Source organism: Entelurus aequoreus, linkage group LG13 (assembly GCF_033978785.1).
Source record: "Entelurus aequoreus isolate RoL-2023_Sb linkage group LG13, RoL_Eaeq_v1.1, whole genome shotgun sequence".
In the NCBI taxonomy this organism is placed as follows: Eukaryota; Metazoa; Chordata; class Actinopteri; order Syngnathiformes; family Syngnathidae; genus Entelurus; species Entelurus aequoreus.
This window is the reverse complement of record NC_084743.1, coordinates 44641884-44657452: the sequence shown is the minus strand read 5'-3', so window position 1 is coordinate 44657452 and position 15569 is coordinate 44641884. Positions and strand designations below refer to the sequence as shown.

At 37.4% G+C, this 15569-nt stretch overlaps 1 protein-coding gene across 3 annotated transcripts in view; it reads right to left on the bottom strand.

Annotated features, from left to right (window-relative positions):
- LOC133663434 (tubulin-specific chaperone cofactor E-like protein) overlaps positions 1 to 15569 on the bottom strand; it is a 34661-nt gene that overhangs the window by 4556 nt on the left and 14536 nt on the right. For 2 of the 3 annotated variants that reach the window (XM_062067891.1, XM_062067892.1), the window contains exons 4-9: positions 15309 to 15448; positions 14923 to 15104; positions 14557 to 14813; positions 6176 to 6302; positions 5910 to 6026; positions 3023 to 3134 (exon numbers count right to left, since the gene is read on the bottom strand). In XM_062067891.1, coding sequence (XP_061923875.1) covers positions 3023 to 3134; positions 5910 to 6026; positions 6176 to 6302; positions 14557 to 14813; positions 14923 to 15104; positions 15309 to 15448 — 935 coding nt within the window. Of the gene's footprint in view, positions 1 to 3022; positions 3135 to 5909; positions 6027 to 6175; positions 6303 to 14556; positions 14814 to 14922; positions 15105 to 15295; positions 15449 to 15569 lie in introns of those variants that run through there. The other variant, XM_062067893.1, reaches the window with a different exon arrangement.

The following is a 15569-nucleotide window of genomic DNA, read 5'->3' as shown; positions in this document are numbered from 1 at the left end:
CGTAAGTCCCAAAAATTACAAATCAAACCACGGAGGCATGGTGGAGATATTTATAAAACAAAATTGCCTTCCTTCATACTTTATTCAAAAGAACCGTTTGGGATTTGCTCAATTTGTGAGGTTTTCCCCAATTTTGGCGTCCGCGGATATCTCAATATATGGTAAAGGTTTACCCGAAGAGCTTTCAATAAGCTCCTTTTTCTCTATCAGACTGGCTCGGTCATGCAAATGCATCCTCCGCTGTTGCCATTTCTAATACAAAGTAGTGTATAATTCTAATTTATATCTGTCAGTAGACTGGATATGGAAGCGCTAAAAACTACAACATGGCTGGAGGGGAGAAGACAGTCGAAGTGGATGCATGTAAATAAGCTGGCCCAAAAAACTGTGCATCCCGAAGAGATGGTCAGAAAACAGCTTGAAGACGGTCTGTAAAACATAATCGAGGCAAAATTTTGACCAAAGAACCACCATTACATTTTATGTAGACCGTTATGTAGTGTTTTAAATGTACAAAAAAATCATAATAAAGTTGATAGAGTGGCTGTGCCAGCAATCGTAATGTTGCTGGTTACTGGGGTTCAATTCCCACCTTCTACCTTCCTAGTCACGTCCGTTGTGTCCTTGGGCAAGACACTTCACCCTTTGCCTCTGATGGCTGCTGGTTAGCGCCTTGCATGGCAGCTCCCGCCATCAGTGTGTGAATGTGTGTGTGAATGGGTAAATGTGGAAATACTGTCAAAGCGCTTTGAGTACCTTGAAGGTAGAAAAGCGCTATACACGTATAACCCATTTATCATTTATTTATTTATAATTACATTTGCTAGCCACCATTATGTTATGTGGACCCCAATGAAGTGTTTTAAATGTAGAAAAAAATCTTAATATGACATATAAACGTATACAAGCTTGTGGATGGCTACCAAAAGCACCTTATTGCAGTGAAACTTGCCAAGGGACATGTAACCAAATATTAACATTGCTGTATGTATACTTTTGACCCAGCAGATTTGGTCACATTTTCAGTAGACCCATAATAAATTCATAAAAGAACCACATTTCATGAATGTTTTTTGTGACCAACAAGTATGTGCTTCAATCACTCAATCACAAAAATTAAGAGTTAGTGAAATTATTGGAAACTCAAGACAGCCATGACATTATGTTCTTTACAAGTGTATGTAAACTTTTTACCATGACTGTATATACAGTACATATATACATACTGTATGTATGTATATACATGTGTGTATATGTGAGTATATACTGTATATGTATGTATGTATATATATATATATATATATATATATATATATATATATATATATATATATATATATATATATATATATATATATGTATATATATATATATATATGTATATATATATATATATATATATATATATATATATATATATATATATATACATATACATATATATATATATATATATATATATATATATATATATATATATATATATATATATATATATACATATATATATATATATATATATATATATATACATATGAATGTAAGTATATATATACGTATGTATGTATGTACAGTCGTGGTCAAAAAGTTTACATACACTTGTAAAGAACATAATGTCATGGCTGTCTTTAGTTCCCAATAATTTCTACAACTCTTATTTTTTTGTAATAGAGTGATTGGAGCACATACTTGTTTGTCACAAAAAACATTCATGGAGTTTGGTTCTTTTATGAATTTATTATGGGTCCACTGAAAATGTGACCAAAGGTGCTTTTGGTAGCCATCCACAAGCTTCTGGTTGAATTTTTGACCACTCCTCTTCACAAAATTGGTGCAGTTCAGCTAAGTTTGTGGGTTTTCTGACATAGACTTGTTTCTTCAGCATTGTCCACACGTTTAAGTCAGGACTTTGGGAAGGCCATTCTAAAACCTTAATTCTAGCCTGATTTAGCCATTCCTTTACCACTTTTGATGTGTGTTTGGGGTCATTGTCCTGTTGGAAAACCCAACTGCACCCAAGACCCAACCTCCGGGCTGATGATTTTAGGTTGTCCTGAATAATTTGGAGGTATAATACAATACCCAGCAATATGTTTGGATGACAAAAGGTGAGGCCTTTAATCCCAGGAATATCAAGCCTACCGTCAAGCATGGTGGTGGTAGTATTATGCTCTGGGCCTGTTTTGCTGCCAATGGAACTGGTGCTTTACAGAGAGTAGATGGGACAATGAAAAAGGAGGATTACCTCCAAATTCTTCAGGACAACCTAAAATCGTCAGCCCGGAGGTTGGGTCTTGGGCGCAGTTGGGTGTTCCAACAGGACAATGACCCCAATTACACGTCAAAAGTGGTAAAGGAATGGCTAAATCAGGCTAGAATTAAGGGTTTTAGAATGGCCTTCCCAAAGTCCTGACTTAAATGTGTGGACAATGCTGAAGAAACAAGTCCATGTCAGAAACCCAAAAAATTTAGCTGAACTGCACCAATTTTGTAAAGAGGAGTGGTCAAAAATTCAAACAGAAGCTTGCCAGAAGTTTGTGGATGGCTACCAAAAGCGCCTTATTGCAGTGAAACTTGCCAAGGGACATGTAACCAAATATTAAGATTGCTGTATGTATACGTTTGACCCAGCAGATTTGGTCACATTTTCAGTAGACCCATAATAAATTCATAAAATAACCAAACTTAATGAATGTTTTTTGTGACCAACAAGTATGTGCTCCAATCACTCAATCACAAAAAAATAAGAGTTGTAGAAATTATTGTAAACTCAATTATGTTTTTTACAAGTGTATGTAAACATTTGACCACGACTGTATAACATGAACAAAAAAAACAGGAGCAGTCGCACACTACAGTTAAAAGTACAAATTACTTAAAACATTACCATAAAAACACATAACAAGTAAAAAATACAATGTTTCAGTAAAACTATTAAAAAAACAAGTACAGTGCCCAATAGAGCCATCTTCTTTCTCAGCTTTAATTTAGGTAAATAAGATTTAAGGTGAAAGTGACAAACCTGTTCCACTTTTTCTTCGCAATGAACCTCCACTTCAGCATGGCAGCGTGGCCGTAGATCGATTTCGGCCAATGGCTCCAACTTTCCATACTTGTTTACCAAACAATGATATCTTGAAAAAAAGTAGGACTTTTTTCAAACTTTAAAAAAAATAGAAATCAGCCAATCTGGGGCTTTTTTAAGTATTGCCATTTATCAAGGATACAAATTGATCTTAATATATCATTACAAATATATATTATCTCCATGTATGATAAAATTCAGTTCTCCACCACTGTCATATACTGTATAAGGTTAAAGTTAAAGTCCCAAAGATAGTCACACACACACTGGGTGTGGTGAAATTATCCTCTGCATTTGACCCATCCCCATGTTCACCCCCTGGGAGGTGAGGAGAGCAGTGAGCAGCAGCGGTGGCCACGCTCGGGAATCATTTGGTGATTTAACCCCCGAATCCAACCCTTTGATGCTGAGTGCCAAGCAGGGAGGCAATGGGTCCCATTTTTATAGTCTTTGGTATGACTCGGTTTGAACTCACAACCTTCCAGTCTCAGGGCGGACACTCTAACCACAAGGCCATAGAGCAGGTTAAATACTGCAGCAATAATACAATAATACATTATCACTACTACATAGTGCAGAGATACTACTGCCAATCTTCTGATGCAGCTAAAACAAGTAACCTATATATTGAGAATGCTTCCTAGTATGCTTTAGCTCAGTTCTACACAAGTATGGTGGTAAGTTGTACAGTGATGTGCGGCCTTAAGGCATCATGAAATACTAATACTGTACTATTAAAGGCCTACTGAAATGGGATTTTCTTATTTAAACGGGGATAGCAGATCCATTCTATGAGTCATACTTGATCATTTCGCGATATTGCCATATTTTTGCTGAAAGGATTTAGTAGAGAACATCGACGATAAAGTTCGCAACTTTTGGTCGCTGATAAAAAAAAGCCTTGCCTGTACCGGAAGTAGCGTGACGTCACAAGTTGAAGAGCTCCTCACATCTGCACATTGTTTTCAATCATGGACGCCATCAGCGTGAGCAATTCGGACCGAGAAAGCGACGATTACCCCATTAATTTGAGCGAGGGTGAAAGATTTGTGGATGAGGAAAGTGAAAGTGAAGGATTAGAGGGCAGTGGAAGCGATTCAGATAGGGGATGCTGTGAGAGGTGGGTGGGACCTGATATTCAGCTGGGAATGACTAAAACAGCAAATAAACACAAGACATATATATACTCTATTAGCCACAACACAACCAGGCTTATATTTAATATGCCACAAATTAATCGCGCGTAACAAACACCTCCCCCCTCCCGTCCATATAACCCGCCAATACAACTCAAACACCCGCACAACACACTCAATCCCACAGCCCAAAGTACCGTTCACTTCCGCAAAGTTCATACAGCACATATATTTCCCCAAAGTTACGTACGTGACATGCACATAGCGGCACGCACGGACGGGCAAGCAATCAAATGTTTGTAAGAAAGCTGCGTACTCACGGTAGCGCGTCTGCTATCCAACTCAAAGTCCTCCTGGTTGTGTTGCTGTAGCTAATACACCGATCCCACCAACAGCTTTCTTCTTTGCTGTCTTCATTGTCCATTAAACAAATTGCAAAAGATTCACCAACACAGATGTCCAGAATACTGTGGAATTTTGCGATGAAAACAGAGCTGTTTGTATTGGGACACAATGGTGTCCCAATACTTCCGCACAATCCGTGACGCCACGCGCAAATGTCACCATACCGAGACGTTTTCAGCCGGATATTTCCCGGGAAATTTAAAATTGCACTTTATAAGTTAACCCGGCCGTATTGGCATGTGTTGCAATGTTAAGATTTCATCATTGATATATAAACTATCAGACTGCGTGGTCGGTAGTAGTGGGTTTCAGTAGGCCTTTAAAGGTTCTATTAAGATCGAAATACCACAGGTATTGTGCAATCTATAAAACAGCATGTATTATGGGTTGCCGTGTTGCGTGCAATCTACTAACATTGCACGTGCTATTCATAACTTGTGTAGACCGTTTTATTTGACCAGCTCAATGGCCTTGTGGTTTGAGTGTCTGCCCTGAGACTGGAAGGTTGTGAGTTCTCTCAGCATCAAGGGTTGGAATTGGGGATTAAATCACCAAATGATTCCCGAGCGCGGCGCACGCTGCTGCTCACTGCTCCCCTCACCTCCCGAGGGTGAACATGGGGATGGGTCAAATGCAGAGGACACATTTCACCACAACCAGTGTGTGTGTGGCGATCGTTAGGACTTTAATTTTAACTTATTTGAATAAGGTTTTTGCTTGTACTACACAGCTTTCACCACGGAAACACTCAATCATTTACTGCACATTTTTCTTCAGCAGACATGTACTACTTTTTATGCACGTTTTTAGAAGCGGTCATGCGGTGCATTCTCAACGAAACCCACTTTTTTGTGCGCTTCTGATGCACTTATAGGGAGAGGCTGCATTTACTGCGCTCAAAACGCAAACAAACAAATACTTTAAGCAGTTGTTTTTCTATTGGAGATATGTTAATATGTATTCTATGTGAACAAACGAACGCAATAAAAAAAAACCTCTATCAGACACCAAAACGCATCAATGAAATATGTTCTAATCAACCCTTAAGTCTGTAAATCGGACTTCAAAAAGGAGTCAGTGGCTGTATCTCAGTAAATTTCAATATGTACTCAATGTACATTCAAATGCGTACTTAGTTACTAAGGGTGCGATTATTGACGGTGTAGTGCTGTCCCAAATCGATTACTGTCGTTGCGCACTTACTGGAAATGACAACAGCAATATTTATATTTAGTTTCACTGAAAGGGGAGTATATGTTCACTGTGTCTGAAGCTAGACGTACCTGTGAGGCAGCTCCTCTTCAGGGCAATGCAAGTAGTAACGGATGAAAAATCGCTCTGAATCTTCTCTTTCACTTTCAGTTATAACGCTGCCATTCAACAGCGATACAGAGGGAAGCCTGAGAACAAATATGATGGATCTATCAGACGGATATTTGGGACATTATGTGAACAGCAAGTGCCAAGGCGTATTGACTGTTATGATGGCGATATAGTCTGCCTGGCATTGCTCAGAGTAAGGAGAAACCAAAAATAGCTCGTTACTCACTGCGCTATCATCAGGCTGCGACGCTCCACATTGCTGTAGTTCTGCAGTAATGGGATGCCTTGTAGTCGTACCTCCTCCAGCTTAGGGAAAAAGTTCAGCTTCTCAATGTCTTCCCATCGATTAAGACCTGGTTGCATTTAAGGCAAAGAGATGGTGACTGTGCTTCTTGCTGTACTATACTTACTTCACCACTGTAAATCAAATGTTTGCTATAACAGTCGGTGGCATAACCTCAACTTAACAGATGTAAGTACAAACACAGATGTATTGCTGTTGATTTGTATTTACAGCACCAAGGAAAACCTACAGTGTTGACATTAGAACCCTTTTACTTTGATCAGGTTGTGCTGGCTATCATTCAAGTCCGGACCTTCAGTCCTGTCTTGAAAAAGAAAACAACTATGGTGTCCAGCTTTTAATATTGTTTAGTTTGTTGATTTAACGCAAACTACTGAAAAGTTTATAAACTTTGCAAATAAACACACATCACAAGGGTCTTCATATGGCAAAGACACACAAATATATAGTATATGTACTACATACATATATGTCCAGCTCCTCATGTATAACAGTAAATCACAAAGCAATGGTGTTTTGTACCTCTTTTTATCAGCTATTCTGTAAAAAAAAAAAAATGTATTGCAAATTCCTCAAGACCTCAGATAAAGACAGTGTACCAATGCACTGGCCACATAAAACTGGTGACCATTCACAAATGGACAAAAGTGTTAGTAATTTTCAATTACTATTTTAAAATTAATACTTGTTTAGACTCCAAGCCACAAAATATGCATGCCAAATTTAAACACAATGTGGTTTGTACAGTATATACATAATACAAATGTTATGTGATGGAGAGCTTTTACAAATTATACTTATGAATAAATATTTCAAGTATAATATTTTTGCCTAGATAATTCAATGTAGTATCAGGCCCCCGGCTTTGTGTGGCCCTAATCAATATTTTGTGGTCCCATTTTGTATTTAATATTACTTATTTATTACTATTATTATTAGATTCCCGAATGGCTCCCACACCAACCTAAACCTACTGTACCATCATCACCACACATACACACACAGATTATGTTTACATGCACTAAAAACTAAATATTATCTTCATTTCACTTCATTTATTTTCCATTTATTTATTTATTTCAGGCAATGACATAACGAAGTACAAGTTGACAATACATAATAATATAAATTAATATAGTGCATAATTGTCCAGTTTTGCCTAAAAGGGAGTGGGAAGAAGATAATTTATTTAATCCCACCCCCAGTTCTCTAATCAGTGATTATTCACATGAGTTTCACTCTTTCTTTGTTCAAGGATTATAATACAGATGTTGTATCATAGTGGCATTACCACAGGTAACAATAATTATTACACTGTAACAATAATTTGTATCAACAATGTAGGAATAATGAATATACCAACAATGGTAATATACAACATAGCAATAATGGTAATAGACAACATAGCAATAATGGTAAGGAAACATTGAACACATGTTAACACTTTGAGACAGAGTATAGCAGCAGGTCAAATTAAAGACCCTCATCTCTATACTTGAACCAGACCCCATGTTTGTATAATAATTTAAATCGATTCATAGTTTGGCATTGCTTGTGTTGTAAGTCCAGTTTGTTCCATAGTTTTACTCCGCATACAGACACACAAAAACGTTTACAAGTGGTTTGAGCTCTCGGCAATAAGAAATATCCAAAGCCTCACAAGTTATGAGCCTGACCTCGTTTTATAAAAAAACGTTGTAGATTAGGCGGCAATAATTTGTTAAATGCTTTATATAAGATTATTAATGTATTATATTTAACAAGGTCATCAAATTTGAGCAACTTTGATTGCATAAACAGATTATGAGTATGTTCTAAATAACCAACGTTGTGAATGATCCGCACTGCTCTTTTCTGTAATATGATCAGAGGATGAATTGTGTTGTGGTAAGTATTCCCCCATACTTCAACACAGTATGTAAGGTATGGGAGTACCAAGGTGCAGTATAGAGTACGGAGTGCATTTTCATTGAGGAATAGTTTTGCTTTGTTTATAATTAAGAAGCTTTTGGGGATTTTTGTTTTAATGTGTCTGACATGAGGTTTCTATGATAGTTTACTATCAATTATTACTCCCAAAAATGTATTCTCATTTACGATTTCAATTTGGGTACCATCAGTACTTATTTTGTGTTCAGACGTTATGTTGCGATTTCCAAACATCACTATCTTAGTTTTATTTATATTCAAAGATAATTTATTTGTGTCCATCCATTTTTTTTTACTATGTTTAGTTCTGTGTTTACTGTATTTATGAGCTCATTATAGTCATCACTACTGTAGAATATATTTGTGTCGACTGAAAATAGTATACATTTCAGTATTTTGGATGTATTAAACATATCATTAATATATACATTAAACAGTTTTGGCCCCAACACGGACCCTTGGGGGACACCACAAGCAATGCCAAGAGTATCAGATACATTTTTTCCCATTTTTACAAACTGTACCCTCCCTGTTAAATAACTTCTTAACCAGTCACCAGCCAGCCCCCTAACTCCATATCTTCCCATTTTATCTAGTAGAATTGAATGATTAATGGTATCAAAGGCTTTCTTTAGATCAATAAAAATACCAACTGCATATCTTTTATGCTCCAGTGCATTAGTAATTTCCTCAATAGCTTCAGTTATCGCCATTGAAGTTGTTCGTTGTTCGACCTAAAGCCATACTGACCGTCATTGATTATATGATGCTTCTCAAGAGAAGATTCAAGTCGAGAGTTAAATAGTTTCTCTAAGATTTTTGAGAACTGAGGTAAAAGAGAGATTGGTCTGTAATTGGTGAAAGCGTGTTTGCCGTCACTTTTGAAGAACGGAGTTACCTTAGCGATTTTCATTTGACTTGGAAAGCAGCCAGTCTGGAATGATAGGTTACATATATAAGTCAAGGGTTTTACAATATTCAGTATAACTTTTTGAACCAATATCATGTTGATATCATGGCAGTCAGCGGAGCACTTACTTTTACACTTCCGCACAATGTTTGTCACTTCCTGCTCATTTGAAGCTGAGAGGAAGAATGACGAAGAATTCTGTTCAATAGTTAATTTTATAACTCCATTGTCTGGGATATCAACAGCCAATTTAGGACCAACATTTACAAAAAAACTATTGAACTTGTTTATTACATTACTCATATTATAATCTTCACAGTTTTCATCAATAAAGTAATCAGAATATGTCAACTTTGAATATCCTTGTTTGATTAGACTATTCAAAACATCCCAAGTTCCTTTTATATTGTTTTTTTTTTCATATAGTTTTTTTTTAATAATATAACCGTTTGCTTGTTCTTATAATATCAGTTAATTTATTTTTGTACTTCTTGTATCGTTGTTCGACTTCTTTTGTTTTTATTTTGATGAAAAGTTTGTAGGGAATGTTTTTCTTTTTACAGGCATTAATTATTCCTTTTGTGATCCAAGGGCTATTTTTTTTTTCCTTTTATAAAATATTCTTTCACGGGGCAATGTTTATTATGCAGGGAAGAAAAGATGTCTAAAAAATTACAATAAGCACTGTCCACATTTGGTTCTCTGTATACTGAAGTCCAATCCTGAACTGCTAAACTATTGTTTAGGGCACAGATTGTTTCCTCAGTTGTTATTCGTTTAGAGATTTTTGCCATAGTGTCTTTGGTTTTCTTGAGATGACAGTCATATAAAGTAAAGACAGGTAAATGGTCAGTGATATCACATATAAATAGGCCACTGGTGACTTGATTTCCCATAATGTTAGTAAAAATGTTGTCAATGATTGTGGCACTATGTGACAATGATTGTGGCACTACGTGTATTTGTTATTTGGTTGAAACTAACTCTTTAAAACACAGGTACAATCCTAATACTGTTTTTGCAGCTTGTAATGGTATTATAAAGATTTGTGAGATAAAATTAACATACAACTTGTTATTTACTTAAAAATTATTATAAATCTGTGAAGTTAATCTTTAATTCATAGTGTCAAGTAGTGGTTAGCTGATTCATGGAGGATCATCATTAGTGGACAATAACAATCATATTAATACATGCATCATTATTATGATTATTGTTAGTACCATAGGATATTATAGTATTATTAATATCTACTGGGGATTAAGCAACCATGTCTTTAAAGACTAGTGACTGCTCTTTTCTGAACTTAAATTAAAATTCTTTGAACACATTATGTGCTATGAGATGCAAAATTGATGTTTAAACATAACTATCTCCTATAGCGCCCCAAATATATTTATAATAGTTTTACTTTCTTCTATCACCTCAGCCTTGTGCTTGTTTAATGCACAAAGGTGAGCTTTGAAGACATTATGACGTCTGTGTTGCGGGGTAACTGCATTTTTTTTGTGTAATCATTCACAATCCCTATGTGAGACAAGAACACAAATGTTTCGTACTAGACGGCTAACATTGTAGCTAAGGGTAGTCATCTTTTCTGCCCACAAAACCACCAAAAATACTTCATTTACATGTCGTGAACTGCATATTAACCAAGTACTAGCGACTTTCTATAAGAGCTAATGCAGAGGAACTATTTTAGCGGTGCCTTGTTCACAGACAGGTAACTAGCTTATGCAGTTATTGACATACTGAGCCGGTGAGCTGATGCATTTTCTCTGAGCTGGTAAAAAAATGTGCTAGATTATGAAATCACAACTGTAGTAGACATGGTAGAAGGTAGAAGGTTGTGGCCATAAGTCAAGAAGTTAAGACATTGCTAGGAATAACCGACAATACGCTTGTTTGCTCCCTCTTGTGGAGAATTATAATTAATTCATCATCTAATCGGGAGACACGAGTCTTGTGCTGAAAGATAAACATCCTATCAGTTGGCATTGTATAGTGATTGCTTTAAAGGCCTACTGAAATGAATTTTTTTTATTTAAACGGGGATAGCAGATCTATTCTATGTGTCATACTTGATCATTTCGCGATATTGCCATATTTTTGCTGAAAGGATTTAGTATAGAACAACGACGATAAAGATTGCAACTTTTGGTATCTGATAAAAAAAAGGCTTGCCCCTACCGGAAGTAGCGTGACGTAGTCAGTTGAACATATACGCAAAGTTCCCTATTGTTTACAATGATGGCCGCATGAAGTGAGAGAGATTCGGACCGAGAAAGCGACAATTTCCCCATTAATTTGAGCGAGGATGAAAGACTTGTGGATGAGTAAAGTGCAAGTGAAGGACTAGTGGGGAGTGGAAGCTATTCAGATAGGGAAGATGCTGTGAGAGCCGGGGGTGACCTGATATTCAGCTGGGAATGACTACAACAGTAAATAAACACAATACATATATATACTCTATTAGCCACAACACAACCAGGCTTATATTTAATATGGCACAAATTAATCCTGCATAAAAACACCTGCGTGTTTGTTATGCTAGCTCCTATGCTAGCTCCTAGCTCCATAGAACACGCCAATACAATTCAAACACCTGATCAACACACACAATCACTCAGCCCAAAAGACCGTTCACCTAACCCAAGGTTCATAAAGCTCATATATTTTTAAAAAGTTACGTACGTGACGCGCACGTACGGTCAAGCTATCAAATGTTTAGCAGCCAAGGCTGCATACTCACGGTACCTGGTATTCAGCTGGGGATGACTAAAACAGTAAATAAACACAAGACATATATATACTCTATTAGCCACAACACAACCAGGCTTATATTTAATATGCCACAAATTAATCCTGCATAAAAACACCTGCGTGTTTGTTATGCTAGCTCCTAGCTCCTATGCTAGCTCCTAGCTCCATAGAACACGCCAATACAATTCAAACACCTGATCAACACACACAATCACTCAGCCCAAAAGACCGTTCACCTAACCCAAGGTTCATAAAGCTTATATATTTTAAAAAAGTTACGTACATACGCAAAAAAAAGTTGCGCACATACGGTCAAGCGATCAAATGTTTAGAAGCCAAAGCTGCATACTCACAGAAGCACGTCTGCGTCTTTGTCATCCAAATCAAAGTAATCCTGGTAAGAGTCTGTGTTGTCCCAGTTCTCTACAGGCGTCTGTGTATCGAAGTCAAAAGTCCTCCTGGTTAGAGTCTCTGTTATCCGAGTTCCTCCATCTTGACTGCATCTTTCGGGAATGTAAACAAAGAAGCGCCGGCTGTGTACTGTTGTTGCTGACTACGTTCGAAAAATACGTCCATTTCGCACCGACAACTTTCTTCTTTGCTTGCTCAGCTTCTTTCTCCATAATGCAATGAACATGATTGCAACAGATTCACGAACACAGATGTCCAGAATACTGTGGAATTATGAAATGAAAAAAGAGCTTTTTCGTATTGGCTTCAATGTGGAAGGCATATCCGTGTTCCCCGGGTTACGTCACGCGCATACGGCATCCTCAGAGGCGTTTCGAACCGGAAGTTTAGCGGCAAATTTAAAATGTCACTTTATAAGTTAACCCGGCCGTATTGGCACGTGTTATAATGTTAAGATTTCATCATTGATATGTAAACTATCAGACTGCGTGGTCGGTAGTAGTGGGTTTCAGTAGGCCTTTAATAAGTTCGTAGTTAGTGTTTCTTGTACAGCACTTAGCAATACTGCTACATGATGCTAGTAACATTACTATAGCTCGATCTGCTTGTCACTCAGCTTCTACAACTTGTAGCTCATCTTCTAAAAATTCAGGCTCAAAAATATAAGGTTCTACAAGTAGTTGTTGGTGGCTCTCATTAAGTCTGCCATAATTAGTTATAGCTGTTGAAGGAAATAGCAAACATGATGCCCTCTGTGAAATCAAATGTGCCGCCGCGATGCTTAAAATGGCCAAAATAGTAAATATTACATGGTATCATGAATGTGTTAGTTACTACATTACATACAGTAAATACTTACAGCATGTATATAAATTGTTAATGGAAGGCTTTGGATGTTTTTTTAGAGTGTTTGATAGGCGGAATAGATCGAATCCCCTTTAGCTACATTGTTAGCCACATCATGCAAGTGTTTTTTTACTATTAAGAATGCATAAAAAAATTAAAACGTGTGTTCTTGTCTCACATAGTGAACGTGAATGATGAAAAAAAAATTGCAGTCCCCTTTAAAGTGAACAGCAAATTGTTGCATGCTGGGTTTGCCGCTACAATTTTGGGTGAAGTTGTATAGTTATACATTCCTAATTTGATTCAAACAACTTCATTATTGAGCACAACTGATTTTATTTGAACTTTCATGATGTCATATCTTATAACTGACAGATTAAAACAAAAGAAAAAAAATCCTCAAATCTTTTCAAAGCAATGATCATGTGGCCCGCCAAGTGATTGTGGCCCTTAAGTGCTTTATGCGGTGGGCCAACCATGTGCAGTATGCACAAGAATTATCCACTGAGATCCCGGCATCATACTCATTAACACTAGCAATTATCTTTTGGAAATATACAGTAGTAAGATACTTTTTTACATGGAAAGGGACTAGACCATTTTCTACCTGGGGGTATAAACTTGCCTTGCCTAACTTTTACCCTGAGTATAAAACCACTTAGAATACAATAACCCTGGGTATACTCTGAGTGGGGGTCAACGGGTCTGCTAACTTTTATGAAGACATTACAAACCAATGCGGATAATGTAAATGTATCCATCCATTTTCCAAAACGTATTTTGTGCTGGCGCTCATTCTAACTGACCTAATGTGGGAGGCCGGTTACTTCCTGGACTGGTCACCAGTCAATGCCAGACAGAGTTAAGCATTCATACTCACACAATTTATCAGAGGTGGGAATCTTTGGCCACCTTACAATTCGAGAAGGTACGATTCGATTAAAAATCGATTATTGATGCATCTTTAGTTCATGTATACTAGTTTTACATTTCTTTGTTTCACTAAATAAGCGCTTATCACTTGCAACTTTTAAAAACTGTGCATTTGTAATAAGAAATTCAAATCCAATTCATGAAAATGTATGCAAAACTGAAACATAGGTGCTCTATAATGAAGGAGCTGGTCGGATCCCTCAGTGAGGTGGCTCGCTGCAGTCAGCCAAATTTTGTCTGTCTGCTTTACTTTATTTACAATAAATACATGGATTATTTGATTATTGATGTTTACTAATCGGTTTTAAAATCGTATGCATCTAAAAATGTATTATTTCCCTCACCTCTACAATTTATCATCTTCAATAAACCTAACGTACAGTTTTTGACCCGTGAGAGGAAACTGCAGTGGCCACAAAAACACATGCAATTGCAAGGCTGTTAATGTCAGCAGTATTGTTTGAGTTAATTCTGCAATCACAATGTTACAAGCACACATACAGCAACTGACCCGAGTTGTGGAGGTTGATGCTGCGAAGGTTTGGGAAGAGCCGTTGTAGGATATCCTTGCTGTCTTGTATAGAAGCTAAATTGTTATTGGCCATGACTAGAGTGTCAAGTCCCGGGAACATGGATCCAAATTTGCGGACTTCGACCCAGTCGTGTAGGCTGTTGTCTGTGATATGAAGCAGGCGGACACTGGGGCAAGCATCACTGGAGGCACTTACACCACTGTACTCATTAAGGCACAGGAACAATTCTTCTAGCCTGCAAGACAACACTGATGACTGCATTTGAATCCAGCTATGATACCTCAAAAGGCATTTTAGGTTTCAATATTGCACAACATGAAAAGCAACATCAGGGTTTCCCTTACTCAGGTATCCCACGGGTGAGCAGCATTACGGTGTCCCAGGACACTTGGGTGTTGTTAAGGACGAGGCGTCGGACGTGAGAAAAGGCTTCAGCACACTGTGGCTCAAGGGTCATCCCTGCTAGCGGGTTGGAGCTTAGATTTAGGAAATCCAGATTGGGGATGTTTGACACAATTTTACTGATCTGAAAAGACATTATGATGATTGAGTGCTCACTAGATTGTGTGCTAATATAAACAGGAACCCTGGTGATACACTTGAGGTGATAGGCAAGTGCCTGTTGTGAGCTATTATTACAAACACAATAGACATTATCTTTTTCTACAGATTTTCTGTACTTATCTAGTAATATTGAAAGTGAATAAATCAACAAACCCAAAGACAGCACCTCATGCCAGTCCTGCAGCTTGTTATGGGACAGGTCCAGCTCCATGACATGGGAACAGAAGGCAGCGATTTCACTCTGTTCTCCTGCCTTGCTAATTCCACAACCAGTCAACACCAGCACACTGGGCAGGTTCAGCCGGTCTAAGAGCGAAGTAGAAAATTGTGAAGCAAATATTATTTTAGGCTGAACATAAAATGTTGTTTACATCCCGTATTATACAGTAGAAACCATTTATATCGACACCCCTCAAATTGTCTGACT